Source organism: Nuphar pumila, chromosome 13 (genome assembly GCF_984573655.1).
Source record: "Nuphar pumila chromosome 13, dmNupPumi1.hap1.1, whole genome shotgun sequence".
NCBI classification, from domain to species: domain Eukaryota; kingdom Viridiplantae; phylum Streptophyta; class Magnoliopsida; order Nymphaeales; family Nymphaeaceae; genus Nuphar; species Nuphar pumila.
Genome location: NC_143261.1, coordinates 94,626,719 through 94,646,172, shown reverse-complemented (window position 1 = coordinate 94,646,172; position 19,454 = coordinate 94,626,719). Strand labels below are relative to the sequence as shown.

General features: G+C 36.0%; 1 protein-coding gene across 1 annotated transcript in view; it reads left to right on the top strand.

Annotated features, from left to right (window-relative positions):
- Positions 1 to 19,454, top strand: part of LOC149819272 (general transcription and DNA repair factor IIH subunit TFB1-1-like) — a 120,413-nt gene that overhangs the window by 11,612 nt on the left and 89,347 nt on the right. Inside the window, exons 4-5 of the mRNA XM_089986370.1 lie at positions 5,278 to 5,342; positions 5,574 to 5,637. Coding sequence (XP_089842496.1) covers positions 5,278 to 5,342; positions 5,574 to 5,637 — 129 coding nt within the window. The remainder of the gene's footprint in view (positions 1 to 5,277; positions 5,343 to 5,573; positions 5,638 to 19,454) is intronic.

Sequence of the window (19,454 nt, the reverse complement as noted above, 5' to 3'; positions counted from 1 at the left end):
CGACATCCTATAGTTTTCTTCCCTGGAGGAAGATCTTGAATATTCCATGTAGAAGCCTTTTCAAGTGCATCTAATTCAGCTTTCATGGCTTCTATCCATTTGATATCATTTTTTGCTTGAAAATATGTGGATGGTTCTTCATATGAGTGAATTAATGCAATAACTGCCCTATATGTGGGTGAGAAAGACTCGTATGATACAAACTTTCCTGGAGGCCTCAAGATTCGGGTTGATTGTCTAGTTGGAATGTTAGAATATTTCTCAAGTGCACATGGAGGATTAGACTCTTGTCGCCTGGAATATTGAATACTAGTATCTCTATGAACTTCTTCATTTTCAACATTAAGATCAATAATTCTTTGATCATCATCAAAGTTACAGTCAAGGTCATATTCATCAGATGTTGATGTTAGATCTAGCAAAAAGGAGTACTCAGTGACGTCTTTTAATTTTCTAAAATCAAAGAAGCTCTCATTTTCAAGAAAGGAAACATTTCTAGACACATATAGTTTATTATTTTTGAAGTCAAAACATCTATAACCTTTCTAGTTTTCAGCATATCCTAAAAAGGCACAGGGAATCGCACGAGGGGAAAGTTTATCATTTTTGTCAGTAAATATGAAACATTTGCACCCAAATATTCTTAGTCTAGAGTAGTCTGGAGAAATGTTCATAAGTTTTTCAATGGGAGTGATATTTTGTAACGAAGAAGATGGCATCCTATTAATGAGATAGGTGGCAGTTAAGGCAACTTCTGCCCAAAAGTCTTTCGGGACTTGATTTGCTATTAATAAAGTCCTAGTGGTTTCTATAATATGGCGATGTTTTCGTTCTGCCAGTCCATTTTGTTGAGGTGTATAAGGACAAGATCTTTGATGTGTGATGCCATGCAATTTAAGATAATTTTGAAAATCTGTGGATAAAAACTCTCCCCTGAATCTGTGCGAAAAATAGTAATATCATTTTGAAACTTGTTTTTAACCATATTATGAAAAGTTTGAAAGTATGAAAATACTTCAGACTTATGTTTGAGAAAGTACATCCACGTATGTCGGGAGAAATCATCGACAAAAATAACATAGTAAATAAATCCTCCTTTAGAAATTACTGGTGCAGGACCCCAAACATCCGAGTGTATTAATTCAAGTGGTCTTGAAGAGAAAAAGGTTCTGTTCTGAAATGGTAATCTTTTCATTTTCCCGAGAATACAATCTTTACAATCAAATGATTCAGAGTTACAAAATTTCCCTAGATTTGGAAAATGTTGGATTTTGGCTATATGTGGGTGACCAAGTCTCTTATGCCACAGTTCCAACTCTATTTTTTGAATATTATAACAAAAAACTTTCTTCGGCATTTCCAAAATATCCATGTAATAAAGTCCTCCTTCTCTATGGCCTTCCCCAATCAGCTTGCCTGACTGGCGATCCTGTACCCAACAACCATGAGAAGAAAAAGAAATATTACACCCATAATCAGAAATTTGAGATACAGATAAAAGATTTAAATTTAATTTGGGAACATGTCTAATTTCTAGAATAATTTTTTTTTTGTTTTATAAATTTTTTCAAAATTTCCTATTCCTTCTATTTCAAGAGAAGTCCCATCAGCAGTAAAGACCTTTGACACACTTGTTTTATTTTTAACACATTTGGATAGACTTTGATTATTTGGGGTCATATGAAAAGATGCACTAGAGTCAAGAAGCCAAGAAATTTTACCTAGATTAGAAAAAGATGAGGCTGCTGCGCCGGTTGAAGCTTTAGATGAGGAAGAGGCACCTTTGATGAGAGGCTGAAGAATCTCCATTAGTTGGGCCAGGGAACCTGGTGCATCCTGATCTTTAGGCTCCGATCCAGCAATTGCAGCTCTTTTTTCTCTCATCTCCTTAAGTTTGGGACATTGTGGCCTGTAGTGTCCCGATTCATGCCAGTAATGACAAATAACTTTCTTCTTATCATAGTCACCATTTTGTCGGTTAAAGTGAGGAGGCCTATATGATCGAACATGATTCCCTGGTCTAGACACGGCTAAAACGGAATCATCTTCAATTTTTAAAGAACCTTTCTGGAGACGATTTTCTTCCATTGTTAACTCTTTAATAGTTTCAACAATAGAAGAAATTTTCCCCCGGTGAAGTAGGGCCGATTTAGTGGTTTCAAATTCCAGCCTTAATCCAGTGATAAACTGGTAAAAATGTTCAGCATCGAGTTGTTTCTGACGAAGCTCGATGTCTTCGGCACAATGCCACTTTGGTTCTAAAAGGGAAAGTTCTTCCCAAAGTTCGGACAACCCATTGTAATATTCACGAATAGTTTTGTCTCCTTGTGTCATCATTCGAACTTTTTCTTGGAGGTTGCACACGTGTGCAATATCTTTAAGGGAATACATATTCTTAAGGTATTCCCATGCCTTATCGGCATGATCAAATTTGGCAAGACTTGAGCATTTTTTAATGTCAACGCTATTGATAAGCTATGACATTATCTTCGCATGAGATATTCTTCATTCTTTCCATTTCTTCTCGTATGAGGCAATAGCCTTGATTTTCTCTTCTTCCGATAGAGGGACCTCTTTATCTCCCTCCTTTTTAGTAAGAGATAGCTTAGGTTCCGAATCAGAACCATCCACAATTCCCCATAAGCCTTTTCCCCATATATGGTGCTTCATGATTGAAGCCCATGTTACATAGTTCGTATCGCTTAGTTTCATAGGCATGATGGTGACTTTATCATTGTCATCCATCGATTACAAGGAGAGAAAGAATAGTGATAGAAGAGAAACAAGAAGGAAAATGAAAAAGAAAGAAAAAAAACAATACAACAAGATGTGAAATCTTCTCCAATGAAGTGATAAAACACTTCTCTTCAAGTAGAGAACATTTTTGCAAACGGGCACGGAAACCGAGGCAGCTTTTCCTCAAGATTTAGTACTTCCGCGACTCTGATACCATGAAATGAAATGGGGATCTTCGAAACACGAGCTTAGATTAACAAGAGCAAGTGTCAAGAATGACACTAAAGCATAACCCTTAAAAAGGGTATAACTGGAAACAAAATAAAAATAAAAATGTATTCTTTATTGATATAAAAAACCAATTGCTTAAGAAGCATTGGAGTAAAATACAAGAGGGGCTGCACCCCTTTATATACACAGCTGAAAGAGGACTCAATAGAGCTGTTGGGCACAGTCCAACAGCTCTATTTAGAGCTGTTGTAATGTGTCAGTCCAACAGCTCTATTGCTAGTCAAGTCTGGACAAGACTTGACTAGCAACAGTCATTCTAGTTCAAACTGAACTAGATGACATAAAGACAAAAAATAAAAATAAAGGAAAAAAATTACAGAAAAAAAAGAAATGAAAAATGTATTTATATATATATATAATAATATAATATTATTATATATACATATATGTACAGTTTTACATTTTAACACTCTCTACCTCTCTATAAATATGGGGCTATTCCCCTTGTAAATACTTACTCTTGTTTTGGGTTTTTATCTCAAATCAATAAAATTGTTTATTTTTCATTTTTATACCCGTTTCGGGTTATGTGTATTCTTAAGTTCTCTTTGTGAACCTTTGTGGTTCTTATGATGTATTTGTGAGAACTTGTTGAGAGACATTTGTTGTAGTGTATTTTTCACTTTCTTACAGTTTTAACCATCGGAGCAAAGGAATGTAATGCATTATTATTATGAACCAAATGTAGAATTGAAAAAAAGACTAAATACAATGAATGGTTGCATATGGCATCCATATTTTATTTATTGAAGAACATACTGTTGAAATGAGATCCATCCAATGTAATTTCTTAATGGACTAGAAAAATAATCCGACGTGGGTTACATTCAGAACTTAAGTGGTTTTAAATAATGCAGAAAATATTCATCAAATTGTGCTGGAAGGAAGTTCATGTAATACACTTAAAATTGTCAGGGAGTGAAGTTTGGATAAGAATTTAGGAGCCTATTACTGCAATTAACTGTGTACAACACTGTATTAGTGTGACAATTATGACTAAAGTGCAAGTAAAGTAATGATCATTGCACAAGAAAAAACTCTCTAAATAGTCGCACTCATCTGTGCACTTAGATATACATGGTCTCATGCCCTATTCAAGCTTAACTGAAAAGCAATTGGTAACTGAAAAGCAAGTGGTGGGGTTCTGGCAAGAAATTCTCAAAAAATTGTAGTATATAGGGCTCTGAAGAAACTTAGTAGAAAAGAAAGGTATCATAAAGATATAATCCCACCATCTGAATTTGTTGGGCATGTCATTCCACATTGATATGCTTCTTAGTTCCTTCATAAATTTTTTCCCTAGCAAAGCTAAATGATACATACCAACAGGGGCTCCGCTTGTTTAGTAGGAGCTGTTAGTGCACATCACCCTGTGTTGGGACATTGCAAGTTCAAATCCCAATGGTATGATGTATAACTGGTGGGTGTCTGCCTAACCCCACCTTGCCTATCAAGAAAAAGAAGAAGCTAAATGACATACTATGGCAGTGTCAAATGGTAGGAATCAAAATTGTAATGCCCATCTCTTGAACAAATAAGGTACATACAATAACCTTGGATCTTTCATGTCCAGTAGCTTCCTAATCACCATTTTATCATTTGAATATTATCAGCAAAAGCAGGATAACTACTCAAGTTTGATATCACTGGGAGTGTGGCCAAGGACAATTTTTTCATGCATTGAAGAACCAAATATCTCAAAAATATTGCGAGAACCCTGAATCTTTAATGTCCAAATGTTTCCCCCCTTTAATCATGTGAGTGCTATCAGCAAAAGTGGGATAGCTAAAGTTTGGGTTTGCAAGAAGTAGAAACAAACATTTCAATGTCATGGAACTATTCTTAAAACCAAGCATATGAAAGTGCTAATCTAAATATTTCTAGGCTTTTCATGGTCTAAAAAGAGTTCTTGTAGTTGGTGTATATGATATGAAGAATCAGTACTTTCGGAAGGTAATCATATGTGTACATCTTTAGATTCTCATTTAGGCAACATTTTATTTTGTTTTTCATTGTGCACTCCCTTTTTAGTTTTATTTATTTTTCCAAGAGCCTTATCCCTCAGTGCATACAATCAATATTTGGTGTAATAGACAATTTATCATCTTCTGCTAATTTTTTTTGGTCATCAATTGTTACTGGATTGAATCTTTTTTGATGTGTAATTTTTATTTAGGTTCTCAATTATCAATATTGACCATTAAGTATCGCTGGATAGAACCTTTTATGATAATGCATTTTGTGTTTCAGGTCACAAGTTCAGCAAAGAGGGCTCTAAGCAAGCACTTTTAAATCTTACTCAAGATCCAGAAAAGGTTCTTCTCCATCAAGCATCTTCTTTTGTGGGTGAGGGTATTATGCATATGGGGAGTTGAACATGGTTAGATGTATATGTTGTACTTTGCTTGCTCGTACACAGTTTCACTCTTGTGGCAGGAGTATGTGGTTGAATCATAGACCATTCAATTACTGTACAAGGTTGAGGAGGCATATACATGCAATCAGTACTTCATTTTAGCTACTCACTTGGTCTTATCACTGGTCAGGGTGGAGGGTACATTTTTGAGTTTGAAAAGTTTCAAGATAGAGACACCTGTCGAGATTTTGTTGGTAAGTATCTAATAGATGAGATGGTACTTTTGATTGTACATGGATTTTTTTTTTGTCTTCAATACAAAAAATCTTTTTATTACTAAGGTTCCTTGTCTTCTAGCCTCCATGTTTGAGTTATTTCAGGGTTCATGTTTTGGTTTATGTAGTCTCTTAGCCTCCAGTTAGTCGTTCTCTTCAAAAAATGTAGTGATTATCAGCTTCTGTATTCCTTTGAGTCCTGATGGTCTGCTTCCGTTGAAACCCCCAAATTATGGATGCAACAAAAATTAGACTACACTTTAAGCAAGTAAATTTAGGTTTACTCTTGCAGTTCTGCCTACCTTTAAAGCATATATTATAATAGTTGCAACCTTGCATCTACCTATCTGAAGGTCATGATGATATGAGAAGGTTTGGGATAACTGCCTTCTAAATGTTGTTAAGCATGATTTGAGTTTCTGTAACCTTGTTTTCTGCTCTAGCCCAGACTTATGACTAGCGCTGCAGATCAGATGAGCCTGGGTATTCGAGCTTGGCTTGATTTCAATCAGAGCTTGAATTATCTTGTTCACGCTTGGCTTGAGTGGACATGAGCCAGCTCAAGCTGCATTATCCTCTCTTGTGCAAGACAGCAGTCTAGCTGTTATGTTAGGACTCTTAATTGTTGACTACTTTGGAACATATATGATATATAACTATAAGAATAAATTATGATTGTACACATCATCCAAGAAAAAAAATGGAACAAGCCTAAACAAGCTGCATTGAGCTTTAACATGCCTAAGCTCAATCTAATCTTGGATAACTAAGCGAGCCTCAAACTATTCTTGAGTGGCTTGTTTCTTAAACAAACTGAGATTGAGCAGAGCTTTATTGAGCGGAGCCAAAGCTTCTTACATATAGCTTGTTGTGTGATCAGGTATAGTATTGACACATATATTTCTAGCTATGTTACATGGATACGGACATGAGAATGGGATACAACACTTGATACAACATGGCAATTCTTAAATATAAGGACATGGGAACATGGCTGTACACGCACACATAGATGTGTGTGTTCATGTGAGTGTGTGCATTAACCAAATTCTAAATCACTATAATTAAAGCATCAAATAACAAAACTAAGTTGAAATCAAAATTTAATGTAATATATGACAAATTTTAAAAGAAAAAGAATCAAGTGAATATAGCAAGCACTAAGATTATAAAAGGAAATGGATAAAGTTAATGCTACAATGTTGATTGTCTTTGACATTGGTTTGACTGTCCATGAAGTGTCCTGGAGTGTCTTGTCTGAGTGTCGTATCATGTTGACACAAGTACACATGCTAAGTGAAATGTCCATGTGACAGGTTTCTATTTTTGGTCTCTTTTTACAATAGTATGCATATTGCAATTTTAGCGTCTTCATGTGAATATATGCATAAATGAGTGGGTGTGGCTTGATGGGGAAGAGGAGGTGTCTTTGTGTGTTCTTGTCAGTGTTGTTAAAAATGCGCCTCAAGGCACAAAAAGCGTGCCTCGCCTCGAGACAAGGGCCTTTTTGCCTTGAGGCGCACTTAAAAAGCGTAAAACCATAAAAGCGTACGCCTCATGCGCCTTGTGGCGTACGCCTTGAGGCGAGATTCACATTAAAAAAATCGGATGGGCCTGGACCCGGACCCGTATTCTCGAAGGTTCGAGAGAACCTGTGTCTTTAAAAAAGACACAGGCGCCTCGGGCGAGGGGAAAAAGCCCTCGCCCCTTCTCTCTCCACTTCGTCCCCTCTCGTCCCCCGCTACCGCTGTCGTCGGCCACCACCCGCCGACGGTCATCGCCTCTTCCACCTTCTTCTTTCCTCTGCTGAGAAGGCGTCGGCCACCACCGTCTTCTTTTCTCTGTTGCGAGGGCGCCAGCGACTCACCGCCACCACCGTCCATTCCGGCAACCCCGGCCGACATCCCCGCCGCCGCCTTTCCTCTGCGTTTTCCGGTGACGTCGGAGTTTCCACTGCCAGGTAAACCCTCTTCTTTACTTCTTCTTCTCCGTGAGGGGTTGACCGACAGGGGGCAGAGCCCCCTGTCGTCGCCTCTCGTCGGTAGGGGTTTACCCCCTGCCTTTCTTTTGGAGTCAACCGACAGGGGGGTGGTGCCCCCTGTCGTCGCATCTCGTGGGCAGGTGGTTCCCCCTCTCTGCTTTTCTCTCTTGGTTGATCGACAGGGGGGTGGAGCCCCCTGTCGTCGCCTCTCGTCGACAGGGGGTTACCCCCTGCCATGCCTTTCTTTTGGGGTCGACCGACAGGGGGCGGTGCCCCCTGTCGTCGCCTCTCGTGGGCAGGGGGTTCCCCCCTGCTTTTCTCTCTTGGTTTACCGACGAGGGGGGGGGGGAGCCCCCTGTCGTCGCCTCTCGTCGGCAGGGGGTTACCCCCAACCTTTCTTTTGGGGTCGACCGACAGGGGGGCGATGCCCCCTGTCGTCGCCTCTCGTGGGCAGGGGGGGTTCCCCCCTGCTTTTCTCTCTTGGTCGATCGACAAGGGGACGGAGCCCCTTTCGTCGGCAGGGGGTTACCCCCTGCCTTTCTTTTGGGGTCGACCGACAGGGGGGCAGTGCCCCCTGTCGCCGCCTCTAATGGGCAGGGATCCCCCCCCTCTGCTTTTCTGTCTTGGTCGACTGATAGGGGGGTGAAACCCCTGTCTCTTTCTTTTTCGGTAGGGGGCTCTGCACCCCCTGTCGCTCAACTTGTCGTCAGGCAGGGGGCTCTGCATCCCTTGTCCTTCTTGCTTTGCCGGCAGGGGGTTCCACTCCGACCCCCCCTGCCATTTGCCTTGTCGACAGGGGGGCTCTGCTCCCCCTATCCTTTTTGCTCTGTCGACAGGCAGGGAGACTCTCCCCCTGGCTCTTTCTTTGGGTCGACCGACAAGGGGGGCGGAGCCCCCTCTCGTCGACAAATAATAGTTATTTGATTAAAATAGAAATCAGTAGATAGAATAAATAGTTATTTATTTTTTTATTATTTAGCCAAATAGATTAGATTTATTTATTGTTTCCATCAGTTAGTTAAGTTTATTTTCAATCTCAGAAAATTTATTTCTTGTATTTGGATTAGAATTTAGTTGTTAATTTATTAATTATCATTTTTAGATACATTAATACTTGTGAGACTAGTTAAAAAAACTGTATACAGAATGCTGATTTTTAGATTTCTTTAAAAATCTAACTAAACATGACAAGTTTTGAATGTGGTATGTGTTTTCAACTAAAAGAACTAAAGCGTAAAACAATCATGGGTTTGGTTTACAAATCCTGCAACGGACCAAACATGGTTAAGATGGACAAATTACTTAAAGGACCTTTCAACTCACATTATATTTTGATAGATTTGCAACTTCCTGACTACTATGCCTTCAGTTAGCATGTTGTATATTAGTCATTACAAAAGAGTTATGTATGCCGTCATTGTTTTGTTTCTATTACTTTATGAACTTTGGCACACATGAGCAACGCAACTCCTGTTGCTCAATTATGTTTGTTTCTAGGATTCCTATATAGCTTATACACAAGGATTGTAATGGAGCAACCATAATTAAATAAAATGATTGTGCCAAATTATGGCCAGACTTATTTGGTCTTTTTGGTTGTGGTTCCCTTTGTCTATTTTGCATTTGTTTTCATATAATGTGGTCAACAAAATGCATGATGTTAATATATATTTTGTTATATGTATTTTTGCAGTTGAACAATGAGAAAAGATGTAGGATGGGATCATGGAGTTAAAATTCCAAATCCCACTAAATATCCCAAACTTGAAGGACATATAATTTGTAATTACTGTCATAAACAGATTACGGGAGGCATTTATAGGCTAAAACATCACTTAGCTGGCATAAAACATGGTGTAAGCATGTGCAAAGCGGTTCCACCTGATGTGAAAAGATTTTTTCAGAATCATCTAAAGGATCAAAAGCAAAAGAAAGAAGAGTTAGAACAAAACAAGTTGGATATCAGGAGAAGTGTTTATTTTGGATCATCAACAGACGATAATGTGAATAAAGAAACCAGTGGATCATGTAGTGATGCAAAAACAAGCACTGGTGGTCCTATGGACCTTTTTGTGAACAAAGAAGCACGACAAACCACAATAAACACTGCTTTCAAAATGGATGAAAGAAAAAATGTATATCGTGCCATTGGTAGATTTTTTTATGCAAATGCCTTATCATTTAATCTTTGCAGCAATCCATATTTTGGTGCAACGATAGAAGCTATTGCAAATTATGGGCGATGATTCAAATCACCTTCTTATCACGAGATCAGAATATGGATTTTGAAGGACGAGGTAGATTGTACTCACGAAATTTTAAAAGAGTTAAAAAAGGAATGCCCAAAGGTTGGTTGCAGCATTATGGCAGATGATTGGACAGATGGAAAATAAAGAAACTTAATTAATTTTCTTGTGAACAACTCATCCGGGACAATATTTTTGAAGTCCGTTGACATCAGCGACATGGAAAAAACTGGTGCAAATTTGTGTAAGTTGTTTGAAGAAGTTGTTAAAGAAGTTGGTGAAAGTAATGTGGTGTAATTCATTACAGATAATGGACCAAATTATGTGACAACTGAAAATATGTTAACAGCAGGAAAACATGTTTTTGGACACCATGTGCAACGCATTGCTTGGATCTTATGTTAGAAGATATTGAAAAGATTATCAATTTTTAAAGATACAGTGGAAAAGACAAAAAAGAATTACAAGATACATTTATAGTCATGTATGAGTATTAAATTTAATGAGAACATTCACAAAGAAGAAAGAACTTCTGCGTCCAACCGTCACTCGTTTTGCCACAACATATCTTAAACTTCATAATATTGGATGTTATAAGAGTTAAAGTCGATGTTCTTATCTTCAAATTTTAGATCATCTAATTACTATAAGAAATATGATGCTAAGAACATTTCTTATATTATTCTTAATGATCGTAAGTTTTGGGCTGCCATATCATATGCAATTAAAGCTACACTACCTCTCGTGAAAGTGTTGCGATTAGTTGTTGCAGACGAATCTGCTATGAGATTTTTGTACGAGGCAATGGATAGAGCGAAGGAGGAAATTGCTTAAAACCTTGACAAGGTTGAAAAAAAATATAAACCTATTTAGGATATCATTGATAGACGATGGGACTTGCAACTTCATAAGCCTTTGCATGCAACTGCCTATTATTTAAATCCACATTTTCATTATGCTGACAACTTCAACCCGGATGGAGAAGTTATGAGTGACTTTTATGATTGTGTTGAAAAATTAGTTTCTGATGCAAATATTCGGTTGAAAATTACAACACAAATCGATGCATTTAAAAAGGCAATTAGGTTGTTTGGTAGAGAGGCAAATGTTACAACAAGAAAATTAAAAAGTCTTGGTAAGTTTGCAATTATGTTGTTATTTGTCAATATTTTTTTTATGTTTTTTGTTAATTATGACATTCTTAATGTTTTTATTAATTTTTTATTATTTTATTTGAATGCAACTGATTTGTGGAGTTCATTTGGGCACGAAAATCCTGAGTTGATGAATTTTGCAATTCGAATTCTAAGTTTAACGTGCAGTGTATCTGGCTGTGAGAGGAATTGGAGTACTTTTTCATTGGTTTGTGACTTTGTATTTTATTTTTGAAATACATTTTTATAAGTTTAATTATCTTATAATTGATTATCAATGATTTGAAATTATAGGTGCATACAAAATGAAGGAATAGACTTGAACATGAGAAGATGAATGTATTGGTTTTTGTAATGTACAATATGAAATTAAGAGATAGAAATATGAAGAGGAGAGCTACCAAAGACCCTATATGTCTAGATCATATAGACTCAGACGATGAGTGGAATGTGGAGAAGGAAGATACAGTGTTGCCAAGTGATCCCAATTGGTTGGAGGATTCATGGTTGGATCCGAACTTCGGCATAAATGCCATTGAGCATGTGCCTATTGAAAAAGTCACTTCACCTCATGTTTCACAAACTGGTTCTACTCAAGACATGTCTTCAAGAGATCGAGGTAAGGTTATATTTCTTTTACCTAGCTATGAATATAAATGTATTTTTTTAATTACATAACATAAATATTTAATACATGATTTTTTATTGAAGGAAAAAGAAAAGCAAAAGAAGTAACTGAGGACGTGGATGAAGAAACTGTAGATGATGAAGAGTCAGAGAATGAAGATTAAGGAGAACCTATTTATATGGATTCATCAGATGATGATATTGAAGACTTAAATATTGATGATGACGAGACACAACAAGAGCCTAGGCCCTAATTCATATATAAAGCTATTGACCATTTATATGTTTTTTGGGTCTTTCAGTTGTAATTGTGAATGCTAACACTCTCATTTTGAAGAGTTCTGGACAAATACATTAACATTTGGTTGTTAATGTTAACATGCATTTTTTAATTATGACATGATGTTGTTAGCGCTAATATGCATTTTGTTGTTAATGTTAGTTTTTTATTAAATGAATGCTCATATTTTATTTCTTAGATACTTACATAAATCAAGTTGTTGTATTAATGTTACTTTTACATGTTAATCTCATATTTTTTCCGTATTTATTTGAGATTTTTTATTTCGTGTTGGTTGGTGCTTCATCAATAAAGCATTTCTTATTTATTTATCATTTTAGACAATTTTTATAGTTTTTTTAAGTTAATTTTTTTGAGGCTTACTCTTTGCGCCTCGAGGCTTACCCCTCGCCTCAGATTTTGGTGGATTGCCTCGCTATGCCTCAATGCTTTTCACAACACTGGTTCTTGTTCTAAGGAAATGAGTTCCTCCAAAGATGTTCACTAAATCACCAAAAGTGTATACTCAAAAGAGTTTCATCAAAATACCAAAATGAACACTCGGAATCACAAATAGGTTCACTCACAAACACCCACTAAAGGGGACAAGAGCAAGAGATAAAAAATAATATTTTTTATTAATCTCAACACATGCAAGAATCTTACAAATGGACCCCTATTTATATACAGGGAAGAGTCTCCAAAAGAGACGTTGGGAGAGATCCCATTGGGTACTCTCTAACGTCTCTTGCTTTTAGTCAACATGTGTTGACTTATTGACTTTTAACTAAAAAGTAAAGAAAAAATTAAACTACAACCTAACCTAGTTCTAGCTTAGTTACTATGTATATATACAAATACATATATGTGTATATATATATATTTACATTTTTAACACTCTCTTCAAACTTACGGTTGGATACCCGGAAGTTTGTCTAAGAGAAAGTGAAATCTAGGAGCAGCGAAAGGTATGGTGAAGAAATCCGCCAATTGATATTTAGAAGTGACATATGGAGGAACGATAGTCCCATGTAAATACTCCTCTCATAGGATGAAACTTTTGTTGTCACAACACATCCGTGATTCTTCGGTAATCTGGACTCCCATGTCAGCCAACAATCTTCTTAGCCAAACCACTTTCATATAGCCTTGACTCGGTATTCTGCTTTAGTCGACTAGAGAGAGACTTTCTATTACTTACACTTCCATGAGTTCAACAAGTCACCTAAGAACACACAAAAACCAGTGGTCGAGTGTCTGTTATTGGCATCGCCTCCCCAGTCAACATCAATATAAATAGTTAAATCTAATAATGAAAAGTAAACAAGAAAAGTCCTCTGAAAATAGAAGTTTTAATATATCTAATAATCTGTAAAACTGCTCCCATATGAACATAAGTGAGAGTATGTTGAAACTAGCTTGCTGTATGAACTGCATGCGCTATGTCAGGTCTTGTAATTGAGAGATAAAATAATGCCTTGATAAGTTGTCTGTATGGTGTTAGATTTTCAAGTGGTTATCTATCATCAATTTTCATTTTTACATTGACAACTTCGGGAGTGTCAACCTTCTTATCATCTGAGATACCAGACCTGACAATAATATTTAGAGCAAATTTAGATTGAGTCAGTAAATAGCAACTAGAGGAATAAACAACTTCTATACAAAGAAAATATTTTAAAAACCCTAAATCAGTCATTTCAAAATGTGTTTTGAGAAGCTTCTTTATGTGCTCAACTCTATGTTTGTCATTTCTTGTGATGATCATGTCGTCCACGTAGAGAAGAACAATAATAATACCTGCATCAGAAAATTGAAATTCAATATCAAACATAACTTGACTAAACCTGTCATACCAAGCCTTTGGTGTTTGTTTAGGACCATACATGACCTTATCTAAATGAAGAGCCTTTCCTTTAGGGATAATTATATCAGACAATGTTTTCTTATAGACTTCTTCAACCAAGTTTCCATTATCTTAACATCCATTTAATATATAGGCTATCTCTTTACAGAGGCAAGGGCTATCAAGATCATAACTGTGGTCATCCTAGCAATTGTGGCAAATTTTTCTTCATAGAATATCTCTTGGCAACTAATATGACTTTGTATCTTTCATGGTTTTAACCTTATATACCCATCGACAACGTATATGTTTCTTTTCTGGGGGAATATATTGGACAATCCAAGTATTCACCTTTTCTAAGGCATCTAATTCTACTGTCATGGCTTCTACCCATTCAGGATGTTCCTTTGCTTCTGCATAGTTGGAGGGTTCTATATAAGAATGTATTAAAGTAATTTAGACTTGATACTTGGGTGAAAAAGACTCATAAGACACAAATTTCTCAGGGGATTTTGATACTCTAGATGACCTTCTAGTTTGTATTTCTACATGGTTTTCATTATTGGTATATTTTTCAAGAGCATATGGATGTTCAAAATTACTATGCCTCGAATATTTGATACAACCTTGATCCTTATGAGATTGTTCTTCACTCATGTCATGAGATTCTTCTCCACTTACTATATCATTTTTAACTTCATGATTTTCATCAATATCACAATCACCAATCTTTGGAATTAGATCTAACAAAAAACAATACTCAGTTATTTCCTTAGTTTTCTCAATTTCAAAAAACTCTTTTTCTAAAAAAGACATATTGCTTGAAAAATATAACCCTTTATTTTTAAAATCAAAACATCTATAGCCTTTTTTATTATTTGCGTAACCTAAAAGGACACAAAAAATAGCATGAGGAGAGAGTTTATCATTTTTATCGGTAAAAACAAAACATTTACACCAAAAAACTCTTAATTTAGAGTAATATGGGACTTGTTTGAAAAGTTTTTTAAACAAGAGGATGACATTTTGTTAATAAGATAAACTGTAGTTAATGAAGCTTCGACTTAAAATTCTTTAGGTACTTGGTTTGTAATAAGCAAAGTTCTTGTTATTTCTATAATGTACTTATGCTTTTTTTCAGCTAAACCATTTTGTTGAGGGGTGTAAGGACAAGATTTTTGACGTGTGATACCATTTAAATATAGGTAGTCTTTAGATTCTTTTGATAAAAACTCTCCTCTTGAATCAGTGCGAAAGATGAAAATATCATTCTTGAATTAATTTTTGACCTAATTGTGAAATATTTGAAAATGTGAGAAAACTTAAGACTTGTGTTTGAGGAAATAAATTCAAGTGTGTTTTGTAAAATCATCTATACATAATACATAAAACCACCCTTAGATATAACAGGTGTTGGGCCCCAAACATTCGAATGTATTAACTCAAGTGGTCGGGAAGAAACAAAAGTTTTTTCTTGAAATGATAATCTCTTCATTTTGTCAAGAATACAACTTTCACATGTAAAATTTTCAGAATTACAAAAGTTTTTCATCTTTGAAAAATACTGAATCGTGGATATATTAAGATGGTCATGTATCTTATGCCATTAATCCAAATGTAATTTCTTAATATTGCACAAAATGTATCCTCGGGTATTTTCAAAAAATTCATGTAGTACAAGCCTCCTTCTCTATGACCTTCACCAATCAACTTCCCTGATTGGCAATCCTGTACTCAACAACCATGAGAGGAGAATGAAACATTACACCCATGGTCAGATAATTGAGAAATAGATAAAATGTTTAAATTTAATTTAGGAATATATCTAATTTTTGGAATAGAAAATCTTTTTAAATTTTGAAAAATGTTTTCAAAATTTTTTATTCCTTTTATCTTAAGAAATGTTCTATCAGCAGGAAACACATTTGATACATTCGAGTTATGACATTCAGATAACATTATCACCGTTTGGCCTCATATGAAAAGCGACACCTGAGTAAAGAAGCCAAAGAGATTTACTGGGATCAGAGAAGCCGAAGAAATAGACCGCGACTCCAATTGATGATGATGCTCGTTTGAGTAGATGTTGAAGAGCCTCCACTAATTGTGTGAAGCACATGTTTTCAATGGATGAATCTTGTGTGATTTTTACATCACTTACTCTTGTAGAGGTCCAACAAAGGCAACCTTCTTCTCGTAAGTTTTATTCAATTCAGGATGATATGTTTTCATATGTCCCCGGTTCACGACAATAGTAGCAAATAACTTTATTTGTCTCATATTCATTGCCTTGCTTTCCATAATGTTTATCATTTGACCTCCCATAGTGTGGTAGTTTGTAGGTACGAACATAGTTTTTCGGTCTAGATACGGCTAGAATCGAGTCATCATCACTCTTAGAGATTCACTTTTTAAGCCTATTTTCTTCTATACTTAATTCTTTTATAATGTCTTCTATTGAAGGAACTTTCCCTCGACGAAGAAGAGTGGATTTGGTGGATTCAAAATCCGATCTCAAACAATTAATGAATTGGTAAAAATGCTTATTGTCTATTTGATTTTGGTGGATTTATATATCTTCTGAACAATGCCATTTTGATTCAAGAAGAGTAAACTCTTCCGATAGTTCGGACAATCCATTATAGTATTCTCTAATACTTTTGTCTCCTTGAGTCATATTTTGTATCTGGTATTGCAAGTTGCATACATATGCAATATCTTTAGGAAAATACATTCTCTTAAGATAATCCCATGAATTGTTTGCATGCTCGAATTTAGCAAGACTAGAACACTTCTTGATGTCAATACTACTAATGAGTGAAGACCAAGGTTTTAAAACCCGTGACTCGGAACTCGACTCATTCTTTATTGACTCGTGACTCGGCGGGTCAACTCGGTGACTCGGACCGGATTTTGTTAACTTTTGATTTTAAAAGAAAAACAATATATAATTTGTCTGAAACCATGTTTTTGAGTAAACATAGTCTCCAAATGTCTGTAAGAATATAAAAACAACTGCAAAGAGCTATAGAGGTTTGCGTGAATAATTGAATTTGATATCTATACAAGCACTTTGACTAATTCATGACTTGAATTAGAGGATTTGGTCACCATGAGTTCAGTCTGCTACTACCTAAGGTTCCTAAAATGACCAATCATATATGCTAGCTTGTTTTAAAAGTTTTAATTCCCTCTCTAACAAATCCATAAATGTAAAACATGGATATATGTGCATATTGAAAGTTTACAGAATGCCCAATATCAACATAAATAAGCAATTTTCTCATGTATAAAACTATGCAGGAAATATATTAATGGCACAACTATAAAAAGACTACTAATATTTGAATATGTACAATGCTTGTTCACATAACAAATGGATGATGAAACCTAAATGTGACTTCCCATAGGCACAGTTGACCCGCCATATATAGTGAGAATCATTTCTTTAAAATATTTTTCTAGAATAAGTTGATAACATGGGGTGAACAGTAGTTCGAACAACATGGCGATTTTATTCTATGGATTTAAATGCTTTTTTATCTTTAAATGCTTTTTATTTTCTTTTTTATACAAAATCTAGGGGTAACCCTTGTTAAAATATATGTACTTATATATTTCGAAACAGTAATTTGAAACTCAAAAAACAAATTTCAAACATCCCAAAACTCGCCCGAGTCAGGCCGAGTCAAGCCCAAGTTTTGGCAAACCGAGTTTGCCTTGCCGGGTTGACTCGCTGGAGGGGCGAGCAGAGCCGAGTCAGCCGAGTCAACGAGTTGAGTCGACGAGTTTTAAAACACTGGTCAAGACATAATCTTGACATGCCCCATTTACCATTCATTCCACTTCTTTTTATAAGTGGCCATTGCCTTATTTTTCTCATACTCCGTAAGAATCACCTCTTTCTCACCTATTTTGATAAGGATTAGTTTGGATTTCGGATCGGTCCCATCTACTAGTCCCCACAACCTATGTCACATTGGTGCGAGTGCGACACGGGTGCGGCGCAATTTTAAAAATTTTGGACACAGGGACTCGGCTATATATATGTATATCCAGTGTGTGCATATATCTATATAAATTTTGGACACGGGGACTCGACTCGTGACTCTTCCGAGTTGTCTTAGATCCTGAATTAACCGAGTTAAAATAGTAGTATAACTGGGTTAGAACCAAACTCGGTTGAGTTTATCATTGACTCGGCCGAGTCTTAGCTACCATGGGAATAAAACATCATCAAGGTATTAATTAAAAGCATTAACTAAAAGCATGTTCTGGTAAATGCATTAAACATCTTTTGCAGTTTTGCTAAAATTCATAACATTAATTAAAAGCATTAAAAGCTTTTAATTTTTCAAAGCTAGATTTGAAAAAGAGAGAGAGTGAGATCTCGGTGGATGAGAAAGTGTTGCTACTCGTGGATGAGAATTTATTAGCTTTTATAAGAGAGAGAACTGGGTGGATGAAAAGTGTTGGTACTCGTGGATGAGAATTTATTAGCTTTTAAGATTGAGAGAGAGAATTAAATGATAATATTTAAGACTCATGCTATATATATATTTAAAAAATATATAAAAAGATAATTTTTTTTTTGTTTTTTGCCTTAAAAATGGACATTTTTGGACTCAATCAACGTTGACCGAGTCCAAAACAAGGACAGACTCGGCCTCAACTCGTTGACCGAGTCTGACTCGGCGTTGACCGAGTCCGACTCGGCATTGACCGAGTTCGGGCCATGTCCGAGGCCGCACCCATGTCGGGGCGTGTCGACTCGGGTGCGGCGCCTCCCTAGCCGAGTCCGTGTGACATAGCCCACAACCTATTCCTCATATGTGATGCTTCATAATTGAAACCCATGTTACATAGTTTGAATCATTGAGCTTGATGGGTTTTATAGTAACATTTTCATTGTCATTCATTTTTACAAGGGTAAAGACAAAGAAAATGACTAGAGAGAAGGAGAGAAAGATGAGAGAAAAGAATAAAAGCAAAGGTGGAAATCATGAGCACTCCATCACCAAGCAAACACCACCAATCTATTACTTGAAATACAATCACGATCTTTCTAGCACTTGAATAGGGATTGCAAGAGAGCTTCAATACTTTCAAATTTAGAGTGGTACACTTCCCAATGTACCGAAAACAATTTCAACTTGATCACCAAGCTATGATACCATATAAGGAAATGATTTCCTCCAAAGATGTTCACTAAATCACCAAAAGTGGACACTCAAAAGGGTTCCACCAAAATACCAAAATGAACATTCAAAGAACCACAAATAGGTTCACTCATAAACACCTACTAAAAGGGATAAGAACAAAAGATAAAAAATAATATTTTTATTGATCTCAACACATACAAGAAGCATACAAATGAGAGGGGGTTACACCTCTATTTATATACAAGGAAGAGTCTCTAAAAGAGACATTGGGAGAGATCCCAACGGCTCTAAATAGAGCTGTTGGGTACTCTCCAACATCTCTTGCTTTTAGTCAACAAGTGTTGACTTGTTGACTTTTAACTAAAAAGTAAAACAAAGTTAAACTACAAACTAACCTACTTATAGCCTAGTTACTATACATTATATATATTTGCATTTTTAACACTTGTTAGGTGCCAAAACATTGGAATTGTCTAGAGGTGTTAATTATGTCTTTTATT